The following is a 21,358-nucleotide window of genomic DNA, read 5'->3' as shown; positions in this document are numbered from 1 at the left end:
CACAGTCCATAGCACACAGATACAGTATGTATATACGTACACGGTCCACTCTTACAGTACTGAACTGGACAGGTGGCTGGGATCAGGGGCAGGCAGAGCAGCTATGGCTGGTGTCACCTTTGGACAACGCTATGTCAGCAGCCCTTACAAATAATGACCACAGGAGTGCTGTTTGTGTGTAGCATTAAATATATATACGCAGCATGTGACTTGAGACTGAATGGTATTGTTTTGACAAAAGAGCATAAAACTCCTCAAAATGAACACAACTGTAACATTTCCCTTTTGCATTGCATTGGAAACAGAACTTTAATAGTATTCCCCCAATATGTTTTATTCCGTTTTAATATGTATATCAAGGGAATTGGACATTGCAGCCTCTCTTTATTATGAATAAATAAACCAGTCACGCAACGTATGTCTTAAAGCGGGGGGTATATATATATGTGTGTGTGTGTGTGTGTGTGTGACATTAAGTAGCCTGCACAATCAGACGTGCAGTGTCCCTTGCAGCCCCGCATCCTGCTGAATGGCCACAGCGCCCCCTGTTTAAAGCGCACACTGGGAACAGCGCCGAGGTCTCGGAAGGACATAACGGACAGAGACACATCCAGGTACGACACCCGAAGGACAACAACCACATACATACAGATGATTACATAAAAACGTGTGCTACCTTTTTCCCAAGGCGGGCACTTGCGCACGTACGTCATTGTAATGTACATGTATGTAAGCTCTCCATTGAAAGCCAGGACCTGCGTGTGCGCTGCGTGTGCGCTGCGTGTGCGGGGCTGCGCTCTGCCTGCTGTCATTGAAGGTTACCCTGCGGCGGTGCACGGATACATCAGCTAGACATGCACAGCGGGACAGCGACCACACTCTAGTGTATCTCTGCTAGCACTTTGCAAAAGAGGTAAAGGCCGGCTGTGTGCGTGGTGATCCTCTGGGCACAGATCCGCGCAGGTTTAGACATACATGCACAGACGACATGCCAGCGCCTAGCAAGTTCAGACCGGCCGGGTAGGTTATGGGCTGGATCGTGCAGAAATGCATGCGTGCCATGTCTCTATGTTATGATATTTAGTCTCAGTTGCACTGGGATAGGCGTGGTTTCCTCTTCAAACTGCGTTGCGTTGTTGCTTTGTATTGCTTTTGCACAGAAACCGCAGATCGTCAGTCTGCTGAAAGCGACAGCTGGAGGAGGAAATCGCCCGTCTGCCATTGCTGGAGCTGTTTGAATGTGCATCCACGACACTGCTGTCAAATAAACATGCTCCCATCATCACATGCATGCGGACTTTGCAGCGTGTCTCTAATAATGCATCTCTGACGACGACCTCTCCGCTTTATTTAGGGACCTCTCCTGAGCGAGCATGCGCAGTCGCAGTAACTCGGGCGTGCGGCTGGACGGCTATGCCAGGATGGTGCAGCAGACGATTCTGTGCCATCAGGTGAGTGCTTCTCTGCCCCTGTGGCACAGCATAGTGCCCACCAGGTGCTGCATGGCTGCTGGGGCGACCTACAGCACGTTTTTAATTTCACTGAATAATTATTTATGCAATTAAATCACTCATAATTCGGAAATGATACCTCCAAAGAAAATGGAAATACATGATGATGATTATTTTGTATCAGTCATCAACAGCTCTTGCAAAAAAATAATTATGGCAACTGTTGTCAAAGCTGTATTTATATATAGACTATACTATTCCACTGGCTGGCTCACTGCCATGCTAAATATCCCAGGGTGACTTCTAATATTGGAAACAACTTCTGCTTTTCCAAGAGTATATATTCATACAGTATTAAACAGCCCAAGTTAGGAAAACCTGTGATCAATGCATGCAACAGACATGAAATACAATCCATTTGCTAACCTCGAAATCCTATTTTCATTTGCACTTTCCCATATAAACAGTGATTATCTGAGATGAAACACATACGTACTGTGTATTTCAGCTCATGTGAGATGAAAGCACTGCGCTATTTGATTTAGCGGCCCGAGTCTCTATCGATTGTTCATGACTATATCCTTCAGTGTCATCTTAGCATTGGATCTTTAGGGTGACAGTGTTGCACGCTATTCTGAGCTATTACTGTGCAGTACTGTACGTGTCAACAGGGATTGTGTCTGTCTGTAAATCTGCTCCCACCCAGAGTGTTTTGATAACTCTTGCCTGTGAGTAGTTTTGACAAGAGCAGCTCCTTGGAAATACATCATCTATCTCTCCACAGTAAAGTCTAAAAATAAACAAAAGCCCCGAGCAAAGTTCGACTGAAAGATGTGTTGACAAAAATTAGACATACACGTGTGGGATTCTTGTCCTTTAGACTCACTCTGTTCACAGAATTGAAAAACTCCTGTGACCGCTGGTAATTAGTTTTTAGGAGGTAATTGAGAATGATCAGTCTGCTCTCCCATTTGGCCGCACTGTAGACACCTGTGATTAGCAGGGGAAAGCCAGTCTTGGGTCCACAGTGTACGCAGTTACGTTTATTTATTGAAAGTTCAACACATTTCCAAGTGAAATGAAGTAGGACCAGTCTTACATCTGCCCTGTCTGTCTGTCTCAGAACGCCGTTACTGGGCTGCTCCCCGCCAGTGACGTGCAGAGAGACGCCTGGGTCCGGGACAATGTGTACAGCATACTGTCCGTGTGGGGACTGGGCATGGCCTACCGCAAGAACGCAGACCGCGATGAGGACAAAGCCAAGGCCTACGAGCTGGAGCAGGTGACCGTCTTTACTACTACACCAACAACCGCAGAGCTGGAGCAGTTCATCTGAAAATGAGGCAACATAAAGAGGAGTGTGAATAAGTGTTAATCAGCCATCTTTTCGCCCTTTTCCTGTGGTTTGCTTGGGTGCCTTGGTATTTTGAATGATAGACCATGGAGTATAGACTCATACCAACGCCTTGGGTGGCATACTGTAAAAAGCATGTCCATTTCGATGGATTGTGAGACAGCGTTCGACCATTAAAGATGCTGATTTATGTCCTAATCGATGCTGGTAGTACTGTCCTGCCACTACTGCTGAGCTAAGCCAGAAGCAGCATGATAGAAGAGACCTGGGCACCAAAAAGAGCTCTAACAAAAATATGAAGTCAAATATTATGTTTTGAAAGTCATTCCCTTTTGTTTACCTGTTTCTGGAGGTTATTGAGTTAATCTGTGCTTTCTTTTATTGCTGCAGAGTGTTGTCAAACTGATGCAAGGCCTGCTGCAGTGCATGATGAGACAGGTGCAGAAAGTGGAGAAGTTCAAACACACCCAGAGCACCAAAGACTGCCTCCACGCCAAGTACCACACGGCCACGTGCAGCACTGTGGTGGGGGACGACCAGTGGGGGCACCTGCAGGTGGACGCCACGTCTCTGTACCTGCTCTTCCTGGCACAGATGACCGCGTCAGGTGAGGGCCCTTGTCGAGTGGCATCCTATAACATCCTGCTAACACTGTGACTGTGTCGGTATTGCCCTAGAGCTGAGATACTTACCCTGTAGGCGTTACAAGCCAATTCAAGGCCGCCATGACTACGGACCTGCGCACAAGTGGGCATGTGGACCAACTCATTCCATTGTAGTTTCTTTGCCGACAACGTTGGCTTCATAAAACTGTAATTTGTAAATAACAACAACAAAAAGACATACAGCAAATATTAAATACATGTTCAGACGTTTGTAAATACACAGCATAATGGTTATTCCTTTTGTAGGTCTACGCATCGTGTCTAACTTGGACGAAGTGGCGTTCATACAGAACCTCGTGTTTTATATCGAGGCGGCCTACAAAGTTGCTGTAAGTCTGAATGTTCACAGATTAGATAATAGATTGCACTCCAACATAAGAGCCCACTTGAAATGAGTACTTTTAAAGAGGCCTTCTGTGCTCAGTTGCATCAATAATTCAATAAAAGGTCAATAAGTAAACGCATGCAAAGACAATCACAAAATCCGGGGGCTTCCCGTTTCAGGGTCAGAGTTCAGAAGGGTTTTGTGCCCTCTGTCTTATTTATACACACTGGGGAGAGAGAACATGAACGATATTTGGTCATCTGACATGAGTACTGCTGTCGGACACATTACAGCACCACCCTGCTGTGTGTGTGGGCTGTGAGGGCCGTCACAGACACTTCAGCCTTGTGTACGGCTTTTCTTTTATTGAGGGCCCTTTGTTTTATGTAACACAGAACAAATAAAATATTCCTGAGCTTTTTTTGGACAACTAACTAATACAATGTGTACAGTACATATACACATACGAGGATTAACTTATTTACACTCTTACCAAAAGTCATTGGACAAACCTCTGTCTGTCAGTAACTGTCTTTTGGTTTGGACAGGATTACGGGATGTGGGAGCGCGGTGACAAGACCAACCAGGGGATCCCAGAACTGAACGGCAGCTCCGTGGGGATGGCCAAGGTACCCACTGTCAGAGCTTCAAAACTCGCCGGGCCTTTTTGGCACAGAGATCTGCTCGTCTTCTCACCGTTTTGTGCACCAAGAGTCAAATAAGTAAATGGTTGTGGTCACTGTGACAGTGGAGAAGCTGATCGACTGTGTGTGTTCGGTGTGTCTACCCAGGCCGCACTGGAAGCCATTGACGAGCTGGACCTGTTCGGGGCACATGGGGGGCCGAAGTCAGTCATCCACGTTCTCCCAGACGAGGTGGAGCACTGCCAGGTGAGGGACACCTCTGATGGAAGGGAGTGGTGCTTAGGGCTGTGGACATGAACTGAGAAGACCGTCTGTTCTCACTATCTCACTATCTGTTAAATACGCCATAATTACCTCCTGACGTGGTGAATATTAGACGAGAAGAACATAAAAAAGGTTACAGTTTGGAGGAAGCCAGACCCATTGATCACTTAATGATGCAAAAATCACTTCATGACTCTGTCTTGAATGCATTGGGTGACTCAGCATTCACAAACTATCGAGGCAGTTTGTTCTCTATGCACACCTCTCCTAAGTTAATTTAATGCCTAATTAATTTTAAATAAGCTGTTGGAAGCTTGAGCAAAAATGACAGGAAAGCAAAAGAACTGCCATAGATTTTTTTAAAAGGGGGAAGGAGAGCCGGTTCCCTTGAAACTGACTCATCTCTGCATTCAGCTACGGCCCCCAGCGTCTGTTAAAATACTGATCCTGACAAGAGATGAATTTAGAGGGGAAGTGCAGCTCCTTTTTACTCCTGATGGTATATATTTTGGTTGTACTGGTGAAGATATTTTATGAACGTGTTGGACAGACAGATTTGTTATAATACAGAAGAGGTATGACAAGGTCGATCCCTTCCTGAAAAGCTGCAGACATTTCCAGAACGCTGCTGGAGGGCAGTTACGCTCAGATGCCCACGTAAGATATCGAATGTGTCGTCGTCGTTGTTGTTTTGCAGTCCATCTTGTGCTCCATGCTGCCCAGGGCCTCCACCTCAAAGGAGATCGATGCCGGCCTGCTGTCCGTCATCTCGTTCCCGGCCTTCGCAGTGGAGGACTCGGACCTGGTGAACATCACAAAGAACGAGATCATCAGTAAACTGCAGGTAGGCGGAGGTGGCGGTCCTGAGAGCCGTTCGGGACAGAGAGGAGGTGGGTGGGGGGTTGCAACCAGAGTGTAAGACCCTGTTGCTCTTGTTTGACCGTAGTGTTCGTAGTGTTGTTAAGGAGTATTTTTTGCTCTCTCCACTTTAAGTAAACAAATGAATTCATGTTTTGTTATGTTGTGTTGCCGCATCATGCCAGCCTTATTTCAGTGCCCAAGCGCCCACGTGTCTCGCAGCATCGGTCACTGGAGTCTTTTTGCTGCTAACATTTACATTCTCTCTTCAGGGCCGTTATGGCTGCTGCCGGTTCATCAGAGATGGCTACAAAACACCTAAAGAGGTACAGCACGTTGCTCTGCCTGCCTGTCTGTGTGTCTGTCTGTGTCAGGCTGTGTGTCGCTGTCTCTCTCTCTGTGCAGGATCAGACCCAGACTCCTAGATTACTCCAGTAAAACCCAGCTGTATAAATGGGCTATTGTAAAAAATAATTGCGTTTGCTAGGAAATGTAATATTACAAATATCTCTCTCTTTTTCAGGACCCTAATCGTCTCCATTATGACCCCGCTGAGCTGAAACTCTTTGAAAACATTGAATGCGAATGGCCAGTCTTTTGGACGTACCTCATACTAGATGGCATTTTCAATGGAGACCATGTGCAGGTGAGGCTGGAGAACTGTCGATCGCTGGCGGATGAATGATTAATTGCATTCGATTTTAGTTCCTTGTGTACATGGTTGAATGGACCAGAGGAACGCCTGGCTGGACTGGCACCTGTAAAGGTTACTTTCTCGGACCCAGATGATAATTATACCACATATGTCCCTCTCATGTTAATATTTAAGCAATAAGACCGTTTGATTTGCAGTTGCAGCTGGTAGGTGCTTTTCACATGTGTCTCCAGTAGGTGGGGCCGTATTAGCAGTGTTTGTATGGCTGTGTTTGTGGATATTCGCAGGTAGAAGAGTACAGAGAGGCCCTGGACGGGATTCTCATTCGGAAAAAGAACGGCATCCGCTTGGTGCCGGAGCTGTACGCGGTCCCGGCTGACAAGGTAGGCCCGTCTCCGTGCCCGTCTGGGTCTGTTAGCTGTCTGGAGAAACATGAAAACATTTTACGTGATAGATACATAACGTTTATTTAATGTTTGCCTGACTTTTCTAGTTTTCCCTCCCTCCGTTCAATAATTGCATCGCTACAGGTGGAGGAGGAGTACAGCAGCCCCCACACCGTGGACCGCGTGGCGACAGGGAAGTTGCCTCACATGTGGGGCCAGTCTCTCTACATCCTGGGCTGTCTGCTGGCTGAGGTAGGCTCCCCCCCCGACCACCACCTTGCGCTGGGGTCACGGAGGGTCTCTGTACCACATGGCTGCTCTGAGACACAGTTTCTCTCCGCTTGTAAAAACATCTGCCTGGAGCAAATGGAGAATCATGATTTTATGTCAAAATATAATGTGCGTTTGTTTACTTATTCGCCTGGCCGTCGTTATTCTGTGGGTAATGAATCTCACCATCTCTGCGTGTGGTCCCAGTCAATGCCCCCATCCTCCAAGACACGGAAACCTGCTTCTCACGTCAACTGGTGTCCCATTTCCAGGGCCATATTTCAGCTGCGCATGACAATAAAAGCAACATACATTTAATTAATCAACAGTTACATTCCTGCATGTTTTTACCGTCATACAGTCCAGACCAGAAAGCACCAGACCAATGCAAATGACAGTAATAAGCCTCCCCCACATGTGAAAACACTGCCTGTGCTCCGAGCCTCACGGCCACTTAACAACAAGAGCATTTCACTGTAAATCTCCCTTCCCTCGGCTTCAAACTCACTGGGTTCCACCTGTTAAAATAAACCAGCCTAATAAGCTGAATTATTAGTGAACTTGTACCGGCGTGCCCCTCTTTAATGTGCTCAGAGTCCCCGGGGGAGCCTGGCAGTGGGGAAGTTAATAAAACTTTTCTCCATCTGCCGGACATGTGAGGGGGACCCAAGGTGCTTTTTGAAGAACTGTCTCCCTAATTGGTGCTCGATAGTGAGGAGAAAGCAGGAGCTCCACACGCACAGGAAGAGTTCCCCGAGATGGGGCCGGGAGCCAAGCCGGGGTCTCTGGCAGAGAGAGTCTGGAGGAAGGCGTCCCGCTGCAGCCTCGCGTTACTGCCGATCAGCTGTTGGTGGCGTTAAGCAAAATAACACACAGTCACTAGGATACATAGAGAATCTTTGCTGGATTATATCGTTGGCCTTCATGTACATTTTCCCTGCAAAAATACCACATTAATAGGCTTTTACTCTTTATGGGGGGAGATCTTTGTTTTTCTTGGATGAAATGTAATCTCTGAGTCTGTTTTAACTCTTGAATGTCTCGTTTCTCCACCCGTCGAACGTATTTTGCTTTTGTTTTGCAACTTTTACAAGAATTCCGAGTCAGTGAAGATCAATCACTAGTGTTCTACCAGGAATGGGGATAAAGCACTTTAATTGGGGATGGTGCAGAGAAAGGGATGTTGTATATTGTAGAACTAAAGCCCTGGAACGCGACAGGTAGCAGGTGCCCTGGTCTTATAAGTGTTTATGGGCCACACAAATACTGTTAAAGCATTCAGTGGGACAAATTATGATTATTATATTTTTAATGTGGTTTGAATTTTCATTTTCCTGATGTTTGACAGGGTTTTCTGGCCCCAGGAGAGATAGATCCCCTCAACAGGAGGTTCTCGACATCTTTCAAGCCTGATGTCGTTGTGCAAGGTCTGTTGGCATGAACACTGATGTTTGAGTTGCTTATGGCACACTGTTTTATCCTGTCATTGTTTCTATAAGTGTTCAATCTTTCAATCTTGGTTTAACGACATTTGCGAGTCTGAGTGCTGTGCTGTGTTCAGTGTGTGTCGTGGCAGAGACCGAGCAGATCCAGGCCCTTCTGAGAGAGCAGGGTGTCGAGGTCCAGACCGTTGACCAGGTCCTGCCTATCCGCATCCTGCCGGCCCGCATCCTCAGCCACATCTATGTCAAACTGGGTACGAGCGCCTTCACAGAAATGTCACGCTGTAGACTTCATACTAGTGAGAGGTGTCTGAATGGAGAACATCCATCTTGACTCCTAACTGAGGGACGCTGAAGTGTGGAAAGCAGAGTTTACCTGTGCTGCTTTCCATCAGTGGCTTAGTGTTGTATTTTAGTCAGAGCTCCTGGACTATCATAGGTCAGTTAGGGATACAAACTTTGAAATGTGTTTCCATAGCGTGTGTATCTCTGTATTCGGACTAGGTAACAATAAGAAGTTGAAGCTGAGTGGGCGGCCATACAGACACATCGGGGTCCTGGGAACCTCGAAGCTGTACAGTCTCAGAAATCGCAGCTATACATTCACTCCACAGGTAAGAGCATGCCGCCTGATTGCATTTAATTGAGAAACAGATTGCCAGTGAAGAAGTAGCCATCTTTCTCCTTAGTTCTGCCCCTTTTCCAGCATAATCCAAGGTGTATGACTGCAGTAAAGAGTTTGCCATCCTCTCCTCTCCCATTCCCTCCAGTTCATTGACCAGCACCACTTCTACCTGGCTCTGGACAACCAGATGATCGTGGAGATGCTGCGCACCGAGCTGGCCTACCTCTCGACCTGCTGGAGGATGACGGGGAGGCCCACCCTCACCTTCCCCATCACTCACAGCATGCTCAGTACGTACCACAAACGAGACCTCGGCCTCCTCCGAGCCGACTCCTTCCCCCGGTCCTCTCCACCCCTCCAGGAAACGAGGCTCCGCTGAAGTGTCGTCTGTCTCCTCTCTTGCAGGTGAAGTCGACGGGACCATTGACCCGGCCATACTAGCCACCCTCCGAAAGTTGCAAGATGGATACTTTGGAGGAGCAAGGTCAGTAAGCGCAGGGAATTCCTGTAGAGTCCTCTGTGGGGGTCCCAGTGGCATTTGTAAATATCACTTTACCCTTCCTGGAGACTTCCCCTGAACAGGCCAGGCTGGAGAAACCCATCCTTCTTTGGGATTTCACCATGCTGATGATTGAGAGAGTTTCCTTAATTACTTGGACATGCCTGTTTCAGAGAAGATTAGTGCTCCACATGGCAGCTCTTTAGCTCATTAGGAACACAGGCTACAGTGATTTAAAGCGCAGGCAGTGAGTTAAACATGAGTAGCTGAGGTCGAGTGCGAGTTCACAGCCGCCGGTGGTCTGGTTCTGAAATGGAGAAGTCGGTTACATAAGTGTGGGTAGTTTCTCAATGATGATCCAATCAGGGAGAATGGTTGAGCACAGAATTATCACGTATGTTTATGCCTTTTCTCGCTTTTTGCGCAACTTCCTTGTTACAATGAGGGAAACTGATGTTCTTAAGTTGAATGAAAAACAAAATGCCTTCCCTAGTCAATAAATGGATGGTATTATTACCACTGGCAATGGCGATACAGGCACTTACAGGTTTATCAGACTAGGTATACACTGTTTGCCATGTCGGTTTGCAGGGTGCAGATGGGCCAGCTGGCCAGCTTCCTCACCACTTCCTTCCACACCCACCTGAGCTTCCTGGACGCAGACTGTAATGTGCTGGAGGAGGAGGACGAGTGCGACAGCGTCAGTGAGGAGCAGTACGAGGACGGGGAGTCTCCCCAGGACTACTCCCACACAGGTGCCACACTGCATGGTTCAAAGGGTTAATAACGACTGGGCTGTAGTATAGGAGTTTTTTTTGCCCTCCATAATAATCTGTGGGTCAGGGTCAAGTTTAGAGATTTTTCTGGTACTAAGGGGGTGTCGTGCCTATTAATGACTAACACGACTATATCCACTTAAAATGCATGTTTTTTTTAAATAGCAAGAGCTACTAATTTGTAATATGAAATGTCTGCATGTCACATGAATTACAAAACACTGCACTTTAGGGTGACTCATGTAACTGGTTTGGGGTGCTAATTAACACACTAATTAACTCTGTACTCAACAGAAGTGCAGAAAAGACAAGGAGGCAATGTGACGGACCAGGGTAAGTGGCTGACCGTAAAACTGAGCAGTGTTATGACTTTGATTTGAAATTGTGCTCTTGTTCTCGACGGGTGTAACAATCCATCGTGAGAAATGGCTCCGAGTCTGTATTCCGTCTCCTGACTTCCGCGTTTGTGTTGGAAAAAGATACAGCCTCATCCCTTGAGTCGAAGTAAATATTTCCACGACCTGCGGTGCTGCATATACGTGTCGGGGGAGAGCATTCATAATAAGCAGAAAAAGACGATACGAAATGAAAAAATAAAAGATCTCTTGTGAAGTGCAGCCAGCTCCACGTCCATGTGTGTTTTCAATTGGCTGTTCTGCCAGCGCTGATTAACTGTGTAACCTGTCGATGTAAAGACCCTGCTGGAGCCCCATGCTGCGGTGCCGGGCCGGAGCCTGGCTAGTGGTTACAAGTCTGCCGCCGCCGAAGGTCACAGGCATGACTTTGAGGCTCTCACAAAAAAGTGTGACCATCTGTTTGAAACTATTTCCATCCTTCTGACCTTTCCTGATGAACTGGTATGTAGTGCAGTGTGGGTGTGGTGTCCTGGTGTCTTTTGGAAGCATTTGGCACATTTTACACCGTTCCCCTAAAACCCACTCCCACGCACATTTTAAACTTTAGTGTTTTGTTCCCGTCAGGCACCTCGAAGGATGAGTTCGACCAGTACATCAACCACCTGCTGCAGAGCACGGTTTCCATGACCCACCTGCCCTGCGTCGTTCGGAGGGCCGGCCAGCAGCATATGTTCAGTGCAGAGCACACGACCAGAGACATCCTGTCCATGGTGGCCAAGGCCCAGGGATTCCAGGTGCCAAGTAAGTTCATTTAAACCCGAAATGGGACGCAAAATCAGCTCAGGTCTTGTGTTCTGCAGGGAAAAGCTCCTCTTGGCTCCAAGCGTGAGGAGCTTTGCAAAAATGACCCATTCCTCTCTTCCAATATTCTTGTGTGGTTCTGCAGTTTACCTGTCTGGTCAATCTGAGGTCTTCTTTAGTACATCGTGCCTATTCTCAGGGTACATATTTAGATGTCAAGTTAGCTGTATATATAGGGCCCACACAGATCAGCAACTAATAAGTGATGCTTTTATTGAGGCTTTGGGGGAGAGTACCTGGGGTAAGTCTGGCCCTGGGGTCTGTTTAAGTCTCTGGGATTTGATTGAGACCCCCTGAGGTTGACATTATAAACATATCCATTCCTGAGATGGTAAAGCATTTATTGATTTATTATTTTCACTCACTGCTTGCATTTCGCTAGCCATGATGCCTTAAACACTGGCCCAGATGTCAAATGTATTTTGCCACAGTTCGTACACTTTTCACATGCGTTCTGGGCGGCAGGTGTATTTTTCTGTGTTGGTGTGTGTTAACCCATGCTGTGCCAGTAACCCCACGTGCGCTCGCTTGCAGAGGTTTCCATGTGTCTGCCGGCCGTGCCTGTCCTAAACAGACACCGCAAGTCCCTGAACCTGCTGGACGTCCCCCAGTCACATCACACCACGAAGGTTGGTTGCTATATGTGGGTTCATAATAAAGAGAGAAAACAGGACCTTATTACTGCAGGGGAACATGCTGTCATCAGATAAGTGATTGTGACGTGTGTGTGTGTGTGTGTGTGTGTGTGTGTGTGTGTGTGTCTTCCCAGGACCTCAACTTCGATCTTCATCTCCCCCGGGACGCTCACGGCAAGGTGGACTGTGATTCGCTGGTGGAACAGCTGAAGGACTGCCCAACCCTGCAGGACCAGGCCGACATCCTGTACATCCTGTTCGCCCTGAAGTAAGTCACTGATTTAATCTCCTTCCGTGTCCTTGATTGGCAGACACCGCTTCGGATGGTTAGATTTGATTGGACAGTAACTGTCACGTGACGTGCAGCGGGACTGATCTGACCTAACGTAGTGCAGTGCAATCCTCGCTGAATGGCACGCTGTGCTCCGCAGGGGCCCTGACTGGTGCGTGAAGCTGTCGGGGCAGTGCGGGGTGACCGTGCACTCCCTGCTCAACGAGCTGTACGGCAAGGCGGGCAGCGCCAAGGAGTGGGGCCTGATCCGCTACATCTCCGGCATACAGCGCAAGAGGGTGGAGGTGCTGGCCGAGGTGAGAGGCCCCTTTTCTTGCTCTGTTTGTGTTCTGGTGTCTGTTGACTGGCTGATACTGACAGGAGTGTGTGCGTTTCGTTTCCAGGCCTGCACCGACCTCATCTCGCACCACAAGCAGCTGACAGTGGGCCTGCCTCCGGAGCCGAGGGAGAAAGTCATTACAGCGTAAGACTCCCGGGCCCTGTCTCCCCCTCGTGTTGACTCGACTCACAGACTTTAAAGCCACATCTGCAGCTTGTTTTAGCACCAGCAAGCTGCCTGTGTCGCACCCATTCCTGCAGATGTCCTGTTAAGGATTAGAGAGTGCAAGCACACGCACAGGGGGGTGGTAATGTAGCACAGGTGTTGGCAGTGGCATGGGCCATTGTGATTTTTCGCTTGTGTTATCTGTTGCACGGCTCCTCCTTTAAGGTAGCTGCCCTTAATTTAGTATAAATGTACAGTTGGTTGCTAGTGGGGTTAGGGATGTATTAGTCACAGTGAGGCTCGATCGAGTCTAGACGCAGGTTTTCTAACCAGCACCTGTGACCGGTTTACAGGCCCCTGCCTCCCGAGGAGCTGAACAAATTGATCTACGAAGCCAGTGGACAGGACATCAGCATCGCCGTTCTCACACAGGTGCGGGCCTCTTCTTCAAGCCCTGGGGCCGAGAGAGTTTCTTAAATTTGACAGAGAATAATAAATATTTGTTTTACGTTGGCATGAACCGAATCTGAGCCCTTACATTGGCTATCATGTCATCGTGATGCGTGTTGACCCCTGGCTGTATCTTCTTCCCCAACAGGAGATCATCGTGTACCTGGCCATGTACGTCCGGTCGCAGCCCTCGCTCTTCGGGGACATGCTGCGCCTCCGGATCGGCCTCATCATCCAGGTGATGGCCACCGAGCTCGCCCGCAGCCTGCACTGCTCAGGTACCCGGACTTAACAAGGTCGTACGCAGTGTCCGATGGCCGTGGGGTACTGGTGCGGTTTTAGAGAAGATTAAATGTTTTGTGTGTCCAGTTTGTGATGAACACAGTTGAAACACTTCTCCCATGTTCCAGGTGAAGAGGCGTCTGAAAGTCTGATGAACCTGAGTCCTTCCGACATGAAGAACCTGCTTCATCATATCCTGAGTGGGAAGGAGTTTGGGGTGGAGAGGAGCAGTGAGTACCGTCTTTGTTATGAGCAGCGCAGTGTGTGTGAGACGGCCATGACAGGTGCTTTCTCTGAAGGATCTGAGAGAGGTCTCCCACCTGTGTTTGAGATTGAGAAGGATGGTCGTGTTTATTATAGCGTCTTCACATTTACCATCTCTAGCACTCTGGCTATAATATCCCCAGTACAACTACAAATGGTAATTTTTCTCTTCTTTTTAGATTTTTTCTCCTTTCAGTTAGTGTATTGGATTATTTATGTAGCTGATGCATTTAGTCCTTCATGGGATTCCAAGCCAGCATATGAAGGGACACCAGACATAGTTGGCTCCTGTGTCACATTCCCCGTTTCTGTGTCCACAGTGCGACCTATTGAGTCCACTGCCACCAGCCCGGCCATATCGATCCACGAACTGGGCCATACTGGAGCCACCAAGACCGAGCGCACGGGCATCACCAAACTGAAGTCTGAGATGAAGCAGGTACGCCACGGGGACGCCTTCGCCGCACTCCTACACGTCAGCTTCTGTAAATACAGACCACAGAAGATGACCACAGATACCCTCATTTAAATGTTTGTGTGTTTGTTTAGAAGTTTTCGAATCCACTATCACGCAAAACTACATGTATTTATATTCACAAACAGCTGGAATGGGACCCGACTTTCTGTGCGTTTTATTAGAGGAGAGAAGCGATTCTATCGTCTGCTGCTGTGTCTTCCTCTTAAATCAAATGATGCACTGGAAAATGAGTTCCATAAGGCGGCGGAGAACAGTTTTGCAGATCTCCCTGCCATTGCTGTGCGTTAATGACTCTGTCTCACTTCGTTTTGATTCTAGCTGGAAGACTCCAAGGATCAGAGCGTGGGTTGAGTTTGAGAAAGTTTGTGTTGAGCATGCGTTCTGCCTTCTTACTCCACAGCGACAGCTCCCGGATCAGAGTAGTCCATTTTGAAACGCATGAAGACACCTAGTTCTATTAACCTGGTCACTAATACAGCATCAGTAATGTCAGAGAGGGTACACATGGGCCTAGATACTCCAGTTTCTCATGCTGCGCAGAACACATGGTTTAAAGTGGGACACTGTGGCAAAAGGGGCCGTCATTTCAGTCATCCAACGAAGGGCCAACTCACTGAACACTGAAACATTTCTAGCAATTTCTCCATTTCAGAAAGATTTTGATTCCATTCCTTTGTGTTTCTGTTTGCATCTCAACTTGTTTTATGTTACTCTATCTGCCACTCGGACTTGACAAAAGGGGCCACTAGCAGTAGACATGAACTTCCCCTTTCTCTTCTCTCGGAGGACTAACTCAATCTCCAAATTTCCATGCAGAGGAACCGAGAGCCGGTATCCCAATTCCGTCTCGTGACTGTGACTGGGGCGTATCTCGAGCCCTGACCAGGCCAGGCCGGGTGGCAGATGGAAACAGTATCCTCCTCGCCTCGCAGGCCTCCATCTGTCTCTATCCATGAGTTCCTTTCATGTTTTATGTTGTTTTTGTTATTTTTTCTTTTCTGTCTTCCTGTTTTTAGATCTTTTTCAGTGGTCATTCCATCGGCAGCAGCATCACCTCGCCCCGATCCACGGTAAACCGCTGTACCGTATATAGCACTGTGCTTTTAGCGGTTGTGGCAAATGCAAAAGGACAGGGATATTTTTATTTTATTTATCGAACCTCACAGTTGCTTATACTGTTTTTATCCCCTGCACACTCAGGACCCCATCATACGCACCATTACTGAACATCCTGCACTTCCTGGACTAGATTCAAGACACATGCAGTCCTGTTCAGTTTACCTTAATGTTTTGCTAAATTATTCCGTTCCTTGTCTCACAGGCTGCATCTTTGAATTTGCTGAAAATAAGCAAGAGGTATATTCAGTCTCCAGAGAATTTGCAAACTATACTGTCGAAATGCGTTATTTGACTCCTACATATAATTTCACAAGGAGGTAAATGTATTTAATGGGTTTGGCATTGAGGACTGTATTTCCCATATCTGCTAGTCTTCTAGTGAATAAATAATGAGGTACGCACTGATTGTTTTCATTTTATGAGTAACTGAAACCTCTCACACTAGCAATATTAATAATTAAACTCAAAACTAGCCAGCAGTTACTTTGCTATCAATTTTTTATACCCAGATAGTACAGCTACAGACTGAACACTAAGATGGTAATCAGTCTTGCTAAAAGAAGAGAGCTGTCTGTATAGAGAGAGAGAGAGAGAGAGAGAGTTCATATTGTAATTGAATTATCTGTGCTTGCACGAGGCAATAGACTAATTTAGATATGTTAATTCAAGCTTTAAATACTGGCGGATTACTTTGAAATAACAGAAAATCCAACAGTGAACACCATCATCACAAGAGACACTCTTCCGTTGGCCTGGTTTCCTCCCTGCCACAGACTCAGAAAGCATATTTTGCATTTTTTTTGCAAGGCTAATTAATTAGCTTTTATAATCTTTCCTCGATTCTGATTTGGCAAATCTGAAGAGTGCTTTGCTGGAGACCGTGGCCACACAAGATATGACATTCAACTCAGGTTCATAGCACAGGTTTCTATTTACAATCGGGTCCCTCATGTCCGAAATGTAAAATGAGTGTAGCTCTTCAGCCCTCGGTGTGTGGAGTGAGTGCCATGTTTGAGGCCTTATACTCGGATGTTGTTAATTCAAGTTCAGCAAGGTAACCGGGCGGCATTACATTAGATGACATCGATGGATGGATCGAACCATTGTTTGATTTAGTGGTTCAATCTGTATTTTCAGATGAATGACTCATATCTGTCAAAACAAATGGAAATGGGCTCTTCCGAGAGCTGCTGTTTGCATTATAGGTTACTGTGGGACACGGCGCACCTTGAGTCACTGCGTCTCCTTGGCTTCGTTCGAGAGTCTCCTCGGCTTCCTGGAAGATTATTGTTTTTTTCCACGCCAGATTAGGGCGCCATGTTTGAGTGGTGAATCGGAGAGGGAGAGGTCAGGATTGAGTGAGATCAGTGGAGATCTTATTCACGGCTATCTGTCCCCTCCCCGCTTTAATTTCCTGTTCCTGCAGCGACCAGGGGACCGGTCTCACCGGCCGGGAGCCCACAGAGCTCAGTGTCACGTTGCATACATTGTAGCCTAACTGCATTGAGTTACAGTAACCTGCTCCTTGGCTAATCTGTGAGAATGCAGCTCGTCTGAGCATGGGCTCCAAGGCCACGTGTCAGTCTGTAGGACTGTTTTGGACTGGGTATGCTTTGCGTTAGAGGGGGATAACAGTGTGAGCGCTGCTAACTGGCCGGGCGAGAGTGCAGGGGAGAGACGCAGCGCAGGTTGACGTCTGGCCTGTCTTTCAGAGGTGCAGCAGCCCCTCCTCCCCCAGCGGCACATTGTCCCCCACCGGCCCGGGGACGCCCCACCTGCACTGGGAGGAACGGCAGGGCCAGTGGCTGCGCAGGAGGCGTCTGGATGGGGCCATCAACCGGGTGCCCATGGGTTTCTACCAGAAAGTGTGGAAGATCCTACAGAAGGTGGGTGACTGCTCTTCTTCACACCTGCTCTCCTGTGGCCACAATGATTACGTTGTTTTATTAATCCTCCAACCTGTGATGCTCAGCTGAGGGGGTCTGTGCAGCTCTGCTGTTCGCTGCTCTGATGTAGTGATTTAGTTTCGTTGGCAGAATGTTTCAAAGACCTTGACTTTACGACGCCAGTGAGATTTCCCCTTAATGCACTGTACTTGAAACAAAACCTTGACAACAGCGCTGTGTTCTGTGGTTTCCTCACAGTGTCACGGTCTGTCGATTGATGGCTACGTGCTTCCTTCTTCAACCACTCGCGAGGTATGTTGCCTTCCGTTTCTCGCTGTCCACTCATCCAGTTACCTAGAAGAGCCTGTGTGTGATTGTGAGGTCTTCATGTTGATGTTTGCAATTTGCTGGTGTTGAAGTCTCTGACACACATCCTTGTTCGGCCAAGCACCTCTATCTTGCAGGTCAGTCAGACCTCGGCAGACCTCTACCGCAGTGTTTCCGAGCAGCTCTCACCGACTCACGTGGTGGTGTTTTCTCTCCCCCCCGCGCAGATGACGGCGTGCGAGATCAAGTTCGCGGTGCACGTGGAGACGGTGCTGAACCACGTGCCACAGCCCGAGTACCGGCAGCTGCTGGTGGAGGCCATCCTGGTGCTCACGCTGGTGGCCGACATGGAGGTGCACAGCATCGGGGGCATCATCCACGTCGACCGCATTGTCCACATGGCCAACGACCTCTTCCGCCAAGACCAGGTACGAGCCAGAGAGCCCCCTGCCGGCTGCGCCCAAGCGGCACCTTCCCACGCAAGGACCAGGGGAACGTATCCATGATGCATTTATACTAGAAGGCACTGATACCCCTTTTCCATGGGCATATATTATCCGACTTGGAGCCAAGCTGGCGCGGCTCTGCACGTGACCCACTAGCAATTTTGTTGAGTCGACCCTGAATCAGGCCGTGAATTTTCGACCCTGCTCCTGACCTAGTGCTGCCTCGGTGCCGATTGGCCGAGCAAGGCCAGGGGGAGGAGCTAACTGAACTGAGCATCAGTCTATGACTAGGTTTAAATACATTACAAATACTTAACACACTACTACAGCTATTTATATACTGTTAAGGATCGAGCTACACAAAGAGATAGGTGCGTTTATTTATTGATAACAGTAAAAACATATTAATTATAAATTAAACCAGGGTAAGAAAGTTTTGAAGTAGGTAAGCTTGTGACCTCGGCTCGGGTCCGGTCCGGGTCGGGTCGGATGTGCCAGTGGAAAAGGGGTTCCTGTGTTCTCGGTGTAGTCCAGGAACAACTAAAGGTTGCAGTTTCCTCACCAGTGTCGCATTAAGCCCAGTCACCAGCCGGGCAGTGATCGCTGCTGCAGAAGTACAGAACACAGACAAGTGAAAAGTGAAAGGCTAAAACATGCAACTCTCTCCCTCTCGCCATGTCAGGGAGGTGACAGCGCTGTCCCGTCTCTGAGACACCGGCCCAGGCGGCTGTAAGCTCATGCCTTCTCCCCTCTCGTTGCAGAAAGTGCACGGAGCCGGCGAGTATTTCCTGGAGCAGGACCCGGCCACGGGGATCTGCACCTTTTTCTACGACAGCGCCCCCAGCGGCAGCTACGGCACCATGACTTACCTCTCCAAAGCAGTGGCGACCTACGTCCAGGACTTCCTTCCAAACACCAGCTGTCTGATGCAGTAGAGGGTGTATTTGTGTGTGTGTGTGTGTCTGGAGTTTTAGTTTAATGAGACATTTTTACAGTATTCGGCCACTCGTTGCACAGAGGGTAATTATTATTTAGTGTTGTTTTAATCTATTGAATCAGGGCACAACTGTAACTGCCTTGAAAACTATGTGAAGCATGTAGAATGGTTTTTATTGTCATATTGGAAGGTCCATTTACTTGATGATTGAATTGTTTTGTTCTGTTCACAGTCTGTTCATGAGGCAGGACGTCTCTGGGGTGATACGGTCACACTATGTTCAATAAGTGCCTGTTTGGTTGCATCATTTATATATGTGTTGTTAGTCTGACAAGAAATTATTTTGGAATAACGGTTGAGTGAATACTGTGGTTTAAACATGAAAGCCCAGGGTGTGTTTCATTATCTGCTCTCTGCTTTATTGCAGTTCCATCACTCAATGATTACCTCATTGTCATTTTGTTTTATTAGGTACGGATGCCAGTAACATTATTTATCCATTTCTGTTTAGAACAAAAATAAATAGACAAGTTAAAGCATGTAGATTGTATTTTGGATGAGGGTTCTTCTGGTTTCTGGGTGGCATTGATAGCTGGACTTGGGTTCCCAGATGTCCTTCAAACTGACATCAACTACAATAACAGGGTAGGAATTCATTTTAAAAAGGAGGAAACTAAAAACTGCCAATATTCAGCTGCATGGTGGATAAGATCCTTCAAATACATTCTCTGAGCCAGCCTGGTTCACAGTGTTACCTGTCACTTACCTCCTCATATTTATTTCAGTGTAGTGGTTCATATATTCTGTGGTATCCCGTTTTCTTTCTTTTAGAGTGTAATATTGAGCCTCGTGCAGTGCGGACATCTCCAAAGGGACCTACGCCAGGACACACAAATAAAAACAGCTTCTCAATGCAGTGTCTGTGCTGTCCGATCTGTAATAGCAGCGCTTCTGTGTCCGTTGTGTGTGTGTCTGTACCTCAGCTCCACTGTAGTTAGGGCATAAGTGTTCCCCTGGCTGTCCTGGCGTCTGCGTGTCTCGTCTCTTGCAGTCGCCATGTGTATCTCTGCATTCTCCATCCCGTGTTACTGCTGTATCCTTGACAGTTCGGCTCATTAAAGGACGAAACCTGTTTTAAAAACGACTTGTCTGCTTTCTAATTATCACAACTGATGGAAAAAAAGGGAAAAAATAAGCAGCAGCCAGCAGTGATAAAGAAACCACCCGCAACAAGCAAAGCATCAAAGGATGGAGAAGACGTAAGGAAATATTCCCAGCACAGTGTGGAGTAGTGTTTGGGGATGGAGGGCAGTAGAAGTGAGTAAATATTACTATTATTCACTTAATTTGGATGATGATGGCTTTAGTCCCTTTAATTTCAAAGCGAGCGGGGAGTGCATTGAGAAGAGTAGTTGATCAGACAGACTGAAGGGTGAAAATGTGCTGCTTTGTGCTGCTTGAAACCTCATTTCAGCTGGTTTTGAAAGGAGAGATCACTCGAGCCCAGGGGAAAGGAAAGTCTCCATCATGCCTGCGATGTGAGTGCGAGTGACTTGCCTCATCTGGTCTCATTTCCCGATCTGGGCTTCGAAAAACCACACATTTGCATTAAAACAAACGGGAAGCAGATCAGGGTTGTGAGACGGGGAGCCAGATAAGTCAGAAGGAGACAGCTGACAAAACATAACATCAAGGAAGAGCTTGGAGTTCACATTTCTCCTGACTGACCCGGCCCTCCTCACTCCTCTGTGTGCCAAGCTATAGTTGTCACCAAGTCCTGTTGGTGAATCTTAATCATCCAGATAAACTATCATGGTGGCTGCCAAGTACTTCGCTGCAGAACCTCTTTTGAAGAAACCAGATTAAACCACTCTTGGCAGGGCCCGTTTCATTCAGAGAGGACCATGGCTGTGATTTGGGACGTGGCCAAGTTGAAAGGTCTTGACGTGGAGGTACTTTCCTTAAATACCCGTCCGCTTTTCAGAGACAGAACGAGCTATGTCTATCTTCGCAGTATCGTTTTAAGGTGATCGAGGCTGTGCAACAAACTCTGAATCAACAACACCGTCCACTGAGGTGTGGGGAAGAGGTTATATTGATTGATTGATTGGAGGGGGATTCTCTCTAGATACGGGAGATCCCACCAGGAAGTGTTGAAGAAGTCGAGTCCATGTTGGGTGTAGGCTGCTGTTGCGTTGTGTGTTCATGGTGTTGTACAGCATGGCTGCTATTCGTCTATTCTATCCACGGTTTAAAGCTGAAGACCACCCTGGACGTGAATCTGCTCCTGTCAAGAATAGACGACATCTACATCTTAAAAACCCACT

General features: G+C 47.6%; 1 protein-coding gene across 6 annotated transcripts; it reads left to right on the top strand.

Moving 5' to 3' along the window:
• The first annotated feature begins 537 nt into the window (after window positions 1-537).
• On the top strand, window positions 538-20,172 carry LOC136750801 (phosphorylase b kinase regulatory subunit alpha, liver isoform). 6 transcript variants are annotated; one of them, XM_066705876.1, is made up of 34 exons: window positions 538-614; window positions 1,355-1,451; window positions 2,575-2,733; window positions 3,196-3,412; window positions 3,717-3,799; window positions 4,344-4,424; window positions 4,587-4,685; window positions 5,401-5,547; window positions 5,834-5,887; window positions 6,085-6,207; window positions 6,504-6,599; window positions 6,747-6,854; window positions 8,221-8,299; window positions 8,434-8,568; window positions 8,819-8,928; window positions 9,085-9,229; window positions 9,345-9,423; window positions 10,030-10,193; window positions 10,509-10,547; window positions 11,195-11,371; window positions 11,966-12,060; window positions 12,201-12,334; window positions 12,498-12,654; window positions 12,742-12,821; window positions 13,196-13,274; window positions 13,441-13,570; window positions 13,703-13,804; window positions 14,159-14,277; window positions 14,635-14,658; window positions 15,333-15,386; window positions 17,148-17,321; window positions 17,580-17,633; window positions 17,876-18,076; window positions 18,856-20,172. In XM_066705876.1, the coding sequence occupies exons 2-34, from the start codon at window positions 1,374-1,376 to the stop codon at window positions 19,027-19,029; spliced, it is 3,750 nt and encodes a 1,249-aa protein (XP_066561973.1). In that variant the 5' UTR covers window positions 538-614; window positions 1,355-1,373; the 3' UTR covers window positions 19,030-20,172. The 6 variants fall into 6 exon arrangements, with proteins under 6 accessions (XP_066561973.1, XP_066561971.1, XP_066561972.1 ...); XM_066705874.1 differs by lacking the exon at window positions 538-614 and adding an exon at window positions 709-913; XM_066705875.1 differs by lacking the exon at window positions 538-614 and adding an exon at window positions 709-1,020.
• Window positions 20,173-21,358: the final 1,186 nt, after the last annotated feature.

The sequence above is a fragment of the Amia ocellicauda genome, chromosome 6, assembly GCF_036373705.1.
Source record: "Amia ocellicauda isolate fAmiCal2 chromosome 6, fAmiCal2.hap1, whole genome shotgun sequence".
NCBI lineage: Eukaryota > Metazoa > Chordata > Actinopteri > Amiiformes > Amiidae > Amia > Amia ocellicauda.
This window is presented reverse-complemented; position numbering and strand designations above follow the sequence as displayed.